The 13323-nt window shown below is 33.2% G+C and overlaps 1 protein-coding gene across 2 annotated transcripts in view; it reads left to right on the forward strand.

Annotated features, from left to right (window-relative positions):
- Positions 1-268: 268 nt before the first annotated feature.
- Positions 269-13323, forward strand: part of LOC129787469 (uncharacterized) — a 64084-nt gene continuing 51029 nt past the window's right edge. For both annotated transcript variants that reach the window (XM_055823063.1, XM_055823064.1), the window contains exons 1-2: positions 269-1906; positions 7748-7925. In XM_055823063.1, coding sequence (XP_055679038.1) covers positions 7823-7925 — 103 coding nt within the window. In that variant the 5' untranslated portion in view covers positions 269-1906; positions 7748-7822. The remainder of the gene's footprint in view (positions 1907-7747; positions 7926-13323) is intronic.

The raw sequence follows: 13323 nt of genomic DNA on the forward strand, positions 1-13323 counted from the left end.
CACTGCAGTGGCTGTGTGTGTTGGTCCATCATCTCTGTGCATGCGAAGCTTCTGGGTAGCCCGAAAAGCAAAAGAGGTGCCCCTCAAGAGTCTGCGAGCGGGGGCAACTTTCATGTGTGGTTTTCTCGTGCGCGCATTTTTTTTTCTCTCCATTGCCTGTTAATATTGGTATGAATTTGTATTCCAATCGGTGTTCCATTCGACGGGGGGGGCTCGGGCCTCTTGCTTTGCTCTCACTCAACCACATTGGATGGGGCATGAATAGTGCTTGTCAAGCCGTCACTGAACAAACAACGTGCGTTTTTCTGCGGTGTGTGGCTCCCTGGTCGTATGCACCATTTCCCGCAAATTCATTTCAACGGACTTTTGTGCGTGAGCATTGTGTGACAATCCATGTGATTCGTGGTTCAGTGATAAGGAAAATTCGTGAGAGGATTGTTAAGGTGTATGTTGTACATAATTTTTGGGTCGCATTTGATGTGACGACCAAATTGAGTGATAATTGGAATTTTTGCATGTGTGGAAAATGCTGTGAGACACCAAAAATTTCGTCTTTTCCTTCAACATCTTGGAGTGTGGTCTTTTGGCATGTTGTTGTGTTGTGACAAAAAAAAATCTCAATTCACCCATTCACTTTGATATGAAACACTGGCCGAAGACCATTTAGGAGGATTTCTTCCCGTGTGAATGTATATAATAAACACTTGAAGAATTGGCGCGTTTATACATTCTGGTCAGGTGACATAAAATTGTATGTTAGCTTCCAAATGCATTTTTTGTAAGAGAGAAAAAAAAAGAAAACTTTTGTGTATTGGATGCGATTTAAAATTCAGGTGATAGTGCTCAAGAGGAGATTGCCAATAGTGATTCAACTAATGTATAAGCTGTGATTGTGGCCAATAATATACAGGTGAAAGAGAGACGGGTTAGTTATATGAGAAAAGGAGGCATTATATTCGCTGTGGTGCTACCTTGACGTTCCAACAACACTTTTGTACTGCTAAGGTGTCAAAGACCTTATCACTTGGTGCTCCAGATAAGGTTTATATTGTTTTTCTTTCTCTCTCTCAAATACCATGCACTTCAATCAACTTGGATGCTGTATGTTGTGACTATATATGTTTTCTTCTTAACACTGAAAAAAAATCTCTCACAACTTTTCTTGTAAAACTTGAGTGGAATTCCGTAGAACGGTGATCAACGTGAGAGGAAAAAGAAGAAAATTTTAAATCATTTCCTCTGGACATATTGCATTTTGTGAATCAAAGTTTTGTTGGAAGAAAAAAGTGAGAGAGAGAAATTACCTACTGCCACAGATTTTTTGCCTCAACTCCTATGTTGAGCTTTTCAAATCAATTAAAACTCCACAGAGTTTGTAATTAAAAATAAAGAAAAAAAAAGAAAAATATACACCTTCTGCATCATCGAATGTTGGTGTAAATGCACGGCGGTGTTCAAGTGAATGGGTTTAGATTTTTTTCTTACTTTAATATATTTCACACGATTGCCTGTGTGTGTTAATTTACAGTTCAATTTTCAATGATAACCAATTATTGAGTGAAACTTCCACAACTGTGTGTTAGAGGAGCTTTTTTACTTTAAAAGCTAAAACGCTTGTGCGGTGCAGTGAAATCACGGCACTTGCTAACCAAGTGCTCGTCGATCAACGATCATCGATCGCCAGCTCTGATCATCTCACAACGATACCTATATTATTTTCCATGGACTAATGGAAATTATATATTGAATTTGTGGAACAACAACAGCAACAACAACAAAAAATCGTCAAAGCGCAATAGGAATTGTGACCACACCATGGCATTTTCATGTGATTTGTGACACACGCAGAAATTAGGTGACAAAAACTGTGATATCACAGTTGATCAAGCAAATACGGACAACAGAGGTAAAAATTATCATGTGTTTTGTATTTTTGAAGAAAAAAAAAGAAATAGAAACTGTTGCGATGGGGAGAAAGACTAAAATGCTATTTATTGTATGTCAAGGCCCACAATCTCAATATACTCTGGGGGAATTATCTATAAAACTTACACTCCAAAGCTCTCCACTAAAACACTTGATCAATATAATGTTTTAACTGTGATCTTTATGTGAGAGGGAAAAAATGTATTCAAGAAAGAAATTAGCACGATCGCCGACACAACAATTCTGATGCAAAATAGCTTAGAGATTGGCATGGGGAATGCATTAAGCACCACATCTGATATGAATCTCTCTCGCAAAACAACTCCCAAATAAAATTTGCCACAGAAGCTAAAAATTAGCTAAAAATCCCCCCAAGATCTCCATTGATTTGGTATTATAGTGAAATGTTTGATATTCTCTACGAAAATGTATTCCATTTCCATGAAAGAAATATAAAGTGATCAAGCACACACAAAACTTGCAATTCCACTGAACGTGTGCATATTTTTGAATAAATTTAACATTCCCATCGAGGTCGTTATTTTCAAAGATGAATGAGTGTCTCTGCAACACTGAAAAAGAGACAACTCCATGTTAGATGTTGTGGCAAGTACGTGAAATTGAATATCTCAATTCATTTCTTTTCACCCGCCCCGCTTGTACTCAATCCATAATATTTTTTATTACATAATGACAAAGTAAGAGAAATTACCAGATTAACATAATCCATACAAAGAACTTTCAGTCATAGCGCATATTGTGACTCCATAGAAGCTTTTAGAGCTTTTTTTACACCGCACATGTTTGGGTGTTTATAAATTACAATAACTAAGAGCAAGGTGCCAATTCTTGGAACAGTTGACACTAAAAATATTTCTTATTAATTTCTTAACCTTGTATAGACAAACTAATATTTTCCAATATTCAGTACATACACATATATGTATGCTTTAGGCTGTAAAGCACTTAACACAGTTTTATTCTTAGAAAGACGCAAGGTTAATTTTATGTGGATTTTTTAATGAACCCAAAGTTCACTGTTACAATGTTAAAAAAACAATAACAGTGGAAATTATTTTGATTCTTTACACAGATGCTTTTTAGAATAATCTAGAAGTTTAATTTCAAGACCTAAAGGGTGGACCAATAATTTGTGGAGAATTTTGAACTTTTTTGGGCGATTTTCAAGTTAATTTTCTGTATATCATCCCTTTAATATTTCAATTTTAGACTCTGACAAAGTATTGGGAAATTATTAAAAAGTTATGACCCATTTTACGATGTTTTACAGATGTACCTACTAACTTCCTACAAAGAAATTATTAAGTTCCTTTCAAATCTAAAAAATACTACAAAACGATCACGTGTTGAATAATAATTGAAGCACCTGTTTTTAACTGTTTTTTTTTCTAAACCTGAAGAACAAATAAATTTTATTAGGTAACAAAATTTGGTTGAGACGTAATAAATTAAAAAGTTTTTACTTTAAAGAAAAGTCCAAAGGTTAAGATAATTGAACCTAAAGTTTCTATTATTAACTTTGCGGTACATATAAGATTAACTAAATATACCGGATAAAAGAGATTTAACCTAGAAGTCACTAAAAACTCTGTTTTAAATGAATTATTTCTCAATTATGTCAGAAGCTTTTTATTTTCTTTATAACGTATTAAATAAAGAAGGAAATTAAAAAGTTACTTTTTTAGAGTTAATATTTTATTACTAAAAATAAAAAAAGGACTAAAACAGTTTTATAGAAATAAATAAAAAAAACTCTTTAAAGATGGCCAATAAGAAAAAGCTTAATTTTCATAAGAAATTTAGGAAAAGTTTTACTGCTTAATTATTAAATTATTCGCAAAAATTAAAATAAATGTAGAGAAATCCGATTCTAGTTGGTTTATTTACAAATTAAAACCAGTTAACAATATTATTTGCTGAAAAACGTTGAAAAGAAGCAAAAATACTGTGACATATGATTGAGTTTCTTGTCTCACTGATTTCTTTTACGCAATTATGGCAATGAGATTGCAAACCAGAAGAATGGCAAGTTTCAAACTATTTCTGTTGGATATTTCAATTAAATCTCTTTGAAATTTATGACAGCACCATTGAGATTAGATGGTGTATTTGTATAATTTCTCAATTCAGCTTGATGCATTTATGAGTGTTTACTTTAACTCCAAAGACAGAGAGAAATTATCTTACTCTCTGTGTGTGAAGTATTTAGCACCAATATTGAATCAAGAAGTCCATTTGAGAACTTTCCACGACAAATTGCTCTCTGAACCATAATGTTGTATATGTATACACAGTGCTGCAACTTCCGCAATAATTAAAATAATGTACTAATGTGTATGCATAATTAATTGATAATATCGTGGTTTTCTTATTGAGATTAAAGTCGAAAATTATGTGTGAGAGAAAAGAAAATGAAACATATTGAATTATAATAGGATTGTGTGTGATCAGACACTTTGTATAGCACACACCTTCAAGCTGGTGGTGATAAAGGTTAAATGGTCGGTTAATTTGAGTCACAGCCTCCGTTTGCGGATTGTATGTTATATTTCTCTTTAATTGCTATTTACATTTAACTCTCTTTTTCTTGAGTTGACTTTTCTCGGTAACCCACCATAATCTTTGCAATGTCATGTACTCTTAATTGGTTCTCGTGTGTGGCGAACCAGAAAAAATTATATAACTTTTAATAATTTTTTTTGACCGCCCCAATAGAAAGATTGATGTGACGAAATGTCTTGTTTACACAGAGAGTATTGTGTGTGTAAAGTTTTAGTTGGAGAAAATTGAGTGTAATGTTTTTTTGTTATTAAACTCTCTTGAATTATTGCAATTTTTGCTCTCTTTTTTTCCCTTTCGTTATAAATCAAATTTCAACACGATATATACATTTATAAGATTATTAGGAGAGAGAAAGAGCAGTTTTTCTTTCATTAAATCCGAAAACGCACACACACACCGCAAATTAAACTCCGACTTTTGCAAGAAAACCCAAACAACATGCAATGGCGAAAATAAATTATGAAAAAATGCTCCAGAAACGTGTCAATCGTAATATTCTTTTATCGCCAATGGAAAATTTTAGTTGCACTTTTATTCAATATTACCTACACCCCGAGGAATGTTTGCATACCATGGATGAAAAATGTTTTTTTATGGATCACTTTTTATTATAGTTTTTTCTTTAATGTTTCGATTTTATAGGTTTTTTCCATTCATCATGCAGTTAAATACCAAACCCTCAATTTTCATATTACTTTGGTGGATTTTGTGTTTTTTTAGAGCTTCAACACATGCGGAGTTTTTCGTCACCATCCGCTTGATTTATAAAAAATAAAATAAATAAGAAAATTAAGCGATATGTTGCAAAAAAATCGCACAGCAGTTGCAAAAGTTTCGTAATTTTGCGCATTTTCACCCAAAAAACACCTCGATAAAAAAGATAACCTCGCGATATTTTAATTTTAATGCTTCAGATTTATCCACGAGGCTTGATAAATATTTTAAATTGTCAGTGATTGGCTTTGGGGAAAGAAATCGTGGATGACGTACTTCAAGATTCTTTGACGATACACACGAGACACGATTGTTTTGTATATTAATTAATTTGAATGGTTTGAATCGAATTTCTTTTGAATATTTAAAATGAAAAATATTGAGCAGATTTCAATGAAAATTTGTGGAAATTGCTTTATGAGCCAAGGAAAAAATTAAAATTGATTTTTTCTTAGTTGATTAAATTTCATTGATTTGTAGAATTTTATATTGAAATATCTTTAAATCTGATGACATAAAAACAAATGATTGATATGTGACCTAAAAAGAACCTAAAAAGGTTCAAGAACAATCATTCCTTAAACTGATAAGCTTCTGGTGTTGTCAAAATGAGTTAAGTTCTACATAAAATACATTTTCATTAAGAAAGTTCTTTAAAAAATAACAAAAAAAGCTGAACGTTCCACTAAAATTTCTTCTCAAAAATAAATAAAAAATCCTTTTTAATAACGCTAAAAAAACATACAAACATTAAACATCTCTTCCTAATTTTCAATAAAGAAATTTATGTAAACAATCATGTGTATATCGTCTAATCACCTTTCACTACCCATTCACAATACACACATGTAATGACTATTTTCTGGGGGATATCTTTTTAAATATTGATTGTGACAAGTTGCTAAAATGTAGTTTAAATAGAAAAGGTGGATAATTAGCGAATTCGGCAATTTTTGCACACAGACACACGTGATTGATGGAATTCGAAAGTGGGAGCTTTTTTGCGCTTCTTATGCATCGCGTGATTTTTTTACTCGATTTCACGAGAATTTTCACAAATTCACTAAAAAAGATATTTTTTTGATTATTTTAGTTGATTTTTTGGGTTTTTTTTAAAGAAATTAAAAGATATATCGATTTTAAGCTCTGCTGTACATAATGTGTGTTATATATAGGAGAGAGCTTTTTGTACAATCTTGCGGTTAAGTGCGTGCTGGCGCCATTTTGTCTGTACAATAAAATCACCTTTATAGCATGATGCTGCAGAGTGGTTTTTGTGTGTTTGTTTTGGATTGGAAACAAGAAACAGGTTAATCCGATATGTGTATTAGAGATATAAAGAGTTTCACCGCGCACCGCATAGAGATCACTTCACGATCTTATGATCAACATAATGATCGGCGTGATTGAATGTGTATATTTCTCATTTTAGTGATTCACGATGGAGGAATTCCGTGTTGGTAGTAACTGTTTCTTCTGTGATGATGCCCATTTTGTGTGCAGAATGAATTCCATCCCAATACAAACAATTAATTACGCTTTTCAATCGCAACTATTGCCTACAATGCCATGCAAACACGACAAATATATTTTGCTTCACATTGACGGGTGGCGAGAGAGTTGAATGAGATGTAACCGCAGACCCCGCATAGACCATTTATAAAGGGAATGACGTCATTTATGCCTCACCCACGAAATTGCAAGCATCAGTCGGCACTAAATTTGCAATAATGAAAAAAAGAATTCCAGAAAATACTTCTGAAAACCACAATTGGAATGCAAGAAGCACCTGGTGGAATTCCTCTTTTTTTTTCATTCACAGTGAAATCTTCCATACCAATCCCATGCGATTTATATGCTGTGGGATTCTTTAGATAACTTATCAATGACTTTATTTTTTATTGAGGAAACACCGGTGCTCCGATTGAGACTTTAAAGATACCTACAAATATAGACGGCAATAAGAATAATGATGTAAATGGAGGCGTTGAGAAGAAGTGTGACTCAAAAGACATATTTTACACGATATATAGATGTGATTTTATATCATTAATTCCTTTTTTATCAAGAAAACCTCACCTCAATGTTTGTTGGTAATAAGAAATACTGAGTTGGAGGGAATTAAACTTCTCATTGCACAATTATTTTATTATTTATGACACATTTAATTATTTCATGTCTCAATAATTGAATTTTTTTATTGAAAATTGCACGAATCATTTAATTAAAGTCTTTTTTATGCAATTTATATACATAGCAAACATCTTATACCAATATTGCAAATATATCAAATGGGGCTTCATTCTTTCTTGACTTTAGCATTTAGCAGACACACAAAAGTAAAATATTTTTCACAAACTCCTCCATATTTAGAAGGAGATATTGTGCAACAGGTTTTAGCGCTTTAATAGAATGATTTATCCAATGACCTCTATTTTGCAAAGAGAATTCTTAATTCTGTCAACTTTCAAAAAGTTCTCTCTCAATGGAATGATTAATGGATTTTTTTCTATACATCTTCTAGATTTATTTTCTCTTCTGTGAGGTGGCACAATCCTCAGAGAAGTCAGACAGCTGAGGCAGTGGGTTAGACAAGAAGATGCTCAACTGCACGGATCTGGCATGCGTCCTTCACCATCATCATTTTTATGCTCATTTGCATCACTTACGACATCACCTGCAAGATGACAATGACAATACGGGTGAGTTTATTTTACTCCTTTCACAGCTTTCGCAATTTGCACAATTCCTCTTGTAATTAGTTTGGTGTGAACTTTTCGAAAATTCATGCCGTTTTTTTGTTGATTTATTCATTTTTATTTACAAGAGCTTTAAAAAATCTCTCAATAATAAAATTCGAGATTTTTTTTCGAACAAATCTCAATTTATTTTAAGGAAAACTAGTAAAAGTTGATATCGCGTATTTTCCAGTAAATATATAACTTTCTGTGAATTAATATGGTTAATCCCGTAAATCACTGGAAAATGTTGCTCAATCACAAAGTATAATAAACTTCAAAGCTTTATTACCCTAAACTTTCGTGTGTGCGACGCGCGATAAGAACAATTAAGCAACCGAGTAACGAATTTTTATGTCAAGACTAAATGACGGAGGCAAGAATCTACTGATTGATTTTTCTTGGAAAAATTTCATTGGATCTTTGAAAAAAATTATTCACAAAATCACCTTGAAGATGCACGTAAAGTTGGATTTTGCGTTTCTTTTCGTGGATAAAATTATTTCAAATAATCAAGTTCTGTGCACAAAATTCTTCATAATCAATATTCTTTGATTTTTATCTCATCTGTAGATTAATCAGCTTTGGGTATTTGTCACCTTTCATTATTATTTAGTATCTCTTTTTTTTAGCAAAGCTCTTTGGAGGAAGCTATAAATTATGTCTTTGATGAAAAAACGTATTCAGATAAAAGTCTCGGGATTCGATTGTGAAAAAAAAGGCTAAACTGGAAATTATTCTTTCGCTCACATAATTTTAATTACTGACACCACCTGAAGGAATTGAGGTTTCGATAGAGTCGGCTACATAATATAAAAAGACGAGTTTCTTACTCAGTTTCCCATAACAAACGTCTGCATGTTTGTAAATATTTAATTTTACATATACATATATTGGTAGAGATATTTGTGTATTTGTGGTAGATTCGTGGGGCGATACTGGAAAAATCGAGATGGAGGAAGAAAATAGCAGTTAAGGTCACTAAAAATGGCCCCTCAGGGGGACTCTATGTGCACTTCCAATTGCAAGAATGTTGATGTGTTTTCATTTTTGTGCACCTCAAAAGTATCTCTTGTGCGTTAATTATGAGAAAAATACTAGAATTACACTCCAAAATTGCAATAAAACTTCTATTTAGTTAAAGGTGTCTGATGCAAGTGGAAAAACTCGAATATTTGCTTTAATAGAAACGATTGATAATGTTTTCATTTAATGGGCCAAAAAAAAGATGAAGCTGTCAGGAAAACTGGTTGAAAACCACTGAAAAATCAACTATAGATATCAATTAACATAATTTTGCTGTAAAAAGCATGTTATGGAAAATGGTTATGTATGTGATAAACGAGGAACTTTTCAAGGTTCTCCCAACTATTCGTTGTGCATTTTTTGTTTAAAGGCAAAAGCATACAAACATAGGCATATGGAAAAGGTTAAGCAATTGCGATTGGCGATTTCTGAAGAAGAAAACTCAATGTTCCTGCTAATATCAAATGCCAATTGGTATGAAAGTGAAAATGTTAATGAATGGATGATTTAATTGGAAGTTGGAGGCGCCAGGAAAATAAAATTCTAGGCTATTGCCAGCGGAATTCATTAATCATTCGCATCTCCAATTCGTCGACAAAATGATCGCTTTGTCATGTCTTCAACTGTGCTTGTTTGCCTTTTTGTAATTCGCTCGTGAAGAATTTATTAGGCGTCTACGCACCATATAATGTGACTCACAGCCCAGCAATAGAAGGCGGTTATTCACAAATATTGCTAGAGAAATATCTGGAATTATTTTAAAAATTAACGACTACTGAATCCTAATGTTTTAGATCAACAAAAACTTACAACTAGAGGCAGCTTTAAAATTTCAAATTCCAAATAAAATTTTATGATTTTTTTTTTGTGGAAAACTTTCAGACAGTTCTTAGCCAATTTTTGTGGAGAACCCTGCAAAAGTAAATAGAATATCATGAGAATGTTACATGAATGATCAAATGATTTGCCGAAGAATTGCGTGGATGTTATTTTTTTCTTCATTGTGAAATTTCTCTTTCATCGTAATTACATATAGAAGAAATTCTTGCGGTGGATTCCACAAGGTGTCTCATAGTCATATGATTCAATTACAGGTGTATTGTGTGACCACTTGAAACCTCAATTTCTTATTGATTATCACCGGTATAGAGACAGATGGAATTTGCAATTATCACAATTATTGGGGATTTTTTTTCAGCCGATCATGTCACGTGAATTAATCAGCAGAAAAATTTATGAAAGAAAATGAATCAACATTTCCACCCACGTGCTTTTTTTATGTCGAAAGGTAATTAATTTGTTTAGAGCTTTTGAAATTTTCTCATTCTATCGTGTGTTGGTCTATAAATAAAATATAAACTGAGGATTTGTTGGGAAAAATTGGTTTTTCCATGAATAATTTTCATATCTTGGAATGAATTCTTATGTAATGAATATTTGCAATTAATAATGCCACATATTTGCATAAGAGATCAACCATAATTCCATACAGGCTCCAAAGCTCTAAGAGTATCTCGTCTCGTTTTTTTTTTTGCCTCAAATGCACACAGAGCGAGAGCGAAGATATGAGTTCTAATGAAAAGTCTCATTCTATTAAGTGACTGGAGAATGCTTTTAAGATCCCCCCCTTCTACTTTACACAAATTAGAGGATATTTACATAATATTTTTTTGCAGAGAGCTTAAATTCAGGATGTTGCGTGATATTTAGCGATGAGAAAATTCTTCGTACACCACATTCTTTGGGTTCTTCCAAAAAATTTTAAATAAATTCTTCCCCAGAGAGTTCAACAATGTGCGTAAAAATAGATTCAGACTGAAATTTCCTCAATTATGCGAATATTTCACTGTAAAAAGAATTTTTTTTAATGGCAAAAACTTCAATACTTGAGAAATCTGTCTGGGGATATTTTAATTTAATTACAGACCAAGTGTAAATTGGCAGAATAAATTTGCAATGCGGTCTGTGTGGTGATGACATGATATTTTGGGCCTATTATCGCTGATTGAGGTCCCCTTTATAGTCAGAAAATTTTGCTAATACCCACTAAATGGTTTTCTTCTTCATTTTCTGCCTTATCGTTGGACTCCAAATATGGCTCCAAAAGCTTCCCCACATATAGCATGCAATGTAGTCGTGTATGGGTCTGTTTTGTCTCCTTTTAGAATGGGTTTCAGTATTATGGGGCAATTTGTCTGATGTGATAGTTTACGTGTTGATTCACACAGTGCTTGTCATATTTCTTGGACCAAGTGGGCAATAAAATTTATTATTATCTGCCTTTGTGGATATTATTTAAGTTTTATGATTTTGCAGGTGTTGCAAATTTGTGGGTAGATTCTGATACGAAATGCAAACTTCCTGTATGATTTTTCTATAAATTTTCTCCATATTTCTGTGTTGTACGTGAGAAAGCCTAAAAATATGTTTCATTTGAACTTTTGGAAAGCTGTTCACCCTTTCTCGGAAGCTTACGTATGTATGTATATACTTACCTACACAAATGTAAAGAAAACTCTTGCTGGAAAATCGTATGGAAAGGTTGAGTTTCACATCAGAATCCACGCATTGATCTTGTAAGACAGTTCATATTATTTTCATAACCACCCAGTTATTTATTTGTTTTCTTTTATTTCAAATTCTCTCATTTTCTTCTCAATTAATTCTTAGTACTCTCAGTCTCTTCAGAAAACCCTGCAGAATGCCATATTTCAAGCGTGAGATACAAAATCTGGTTGAATGAAAAGTAACAGATCAATGTTCATGAGATAATTTACAATATCTTTCATCAATAACACTACTATAGCTCACACGGTGTACCTATAATTATTTCCGCTAGTGTGCTGTCTCTTCCAGGTAGTTTTCATCCAAGGTAAAACCATTTTGAGAAAGCTATATACGTATATATGTATGTGAGATGGAAACAGGGAACAGACGAAAAATGCTTCCGACGATCGTCTCGTCACCACTACCTCAAAACGAAAATTTCAACACGCGTGCTGACTCCTCAATCGATTCTCAAGCTCCTCGGGCTCATTCTCGAGAGACCTGGGCATAGTGGGTCTGGAACACTCTTCAATTTCACTTCGATAATCGTCTCCAGTAGCTCAATATTTTTCCAACAATTCGGACGGGTGCTTTTGAACCACGCGAATGGGGTTTTAATGTACATAGCAATACGATCACAGTGTTGTGAACTATTTGGGAACTTTTTTTTGTCGCTGTCTGGATTTTGTGTACATATTTATTTTTTTCTGTGAACTGTCTCTTTCGCATGTGAAATAATTAACGACCTCAAATTTCATTTTTATATGTGTACAACGAGGCTTCTTTTTTATCCGGCAAAAATTGCTATATTTGAGATTGAGTGGCGTGTAATTTTTGTGCAATTCACTTATTGCCGGGTTGAGTGAGTGCTGGAGTTGTGCCTTGTGCTCAGTCGTGAGTTTACCATTTCTGTGAACAGAACAATGTTCTAATCCCTTCCCCGTCAAAAAAGAGAAGCATTTTAATCTGCTTACCCCCCACATTTGGCGGGAATTTCAAAATAAATACCCCACAAACCTGCAATCTCACTGCCCGACTTCCCGTGTGATTTACCTACTTTTATAGTTTCCGATCAATTCGTCACGGGTGTAGGAAAAAAAAAGTTTACGCGCCAATATAAATGGAGATAGGAGCACTATTCACTGGTTGGATAAACTATTTCACTTTTCCTCAATATACAAATTGGATAATTATTTCTATATGCAGCTTGAAATTTTTTTCTGTGTTTTCTCTTAACTCTCTACAAATCTTTAGCAATAATACTTTTCAGTGCGATGTGCTGAGTAAAATTGTACAAGATGTTGTAATGTCGAATGACGTGAATGGGATCCTTGTAGAAAAAAAACGCGCCGAGATTCTCCGTGTTTCCATTGTACAATTTTTATTTTTATCTCAGTACACGATTGATTGTACAATTGAGTGAAAGAGGCAGAAAATTCACGTGTTGTAGATACGGTGGAGCACTTTTTTTTTCCCACAATTAATTTTCCCAATCTTTGGGGTTTTTCTTCTTCTATTTCATTTGAAGCGACTGATTGCCAAGGTCGGGATGATTTTCTTCGTGCGCACGCTTTCTCATTAACGCATTATGAGCTCTCTAATATAGACTAAACTTCTTTTTTTAACTTTTAATTTATCAATTTTCCCTCATTGAGGTAATATATAGAAAGTGAAAAAAGATCTGCAATTTATTAATGAAGACGCAAGAAAATTCCTCTTTTTCTTCTTTTATTTTCTTGATGCAAAAAGCGAGTTTCTTTAAAAGAAAAGAAAAAAAACTTTTCCCTTA

This window comes from Lutzomyia longipalpis, chromosome 1 (genome assembly GCF_024334085.1).
Source record: "Lutzomyia longipalpis isolate SR_M1_2022 chromosome 1, ASM2433408v1".
In the NCBI taxonomy this organism is placed as follows: domain Eukaryota; kingdom Metazoa; phylum Arthropoda; class Insecta; order Diptera; family Psychodidae; genus Lutzomyia; species Lutzomyia longipalpis.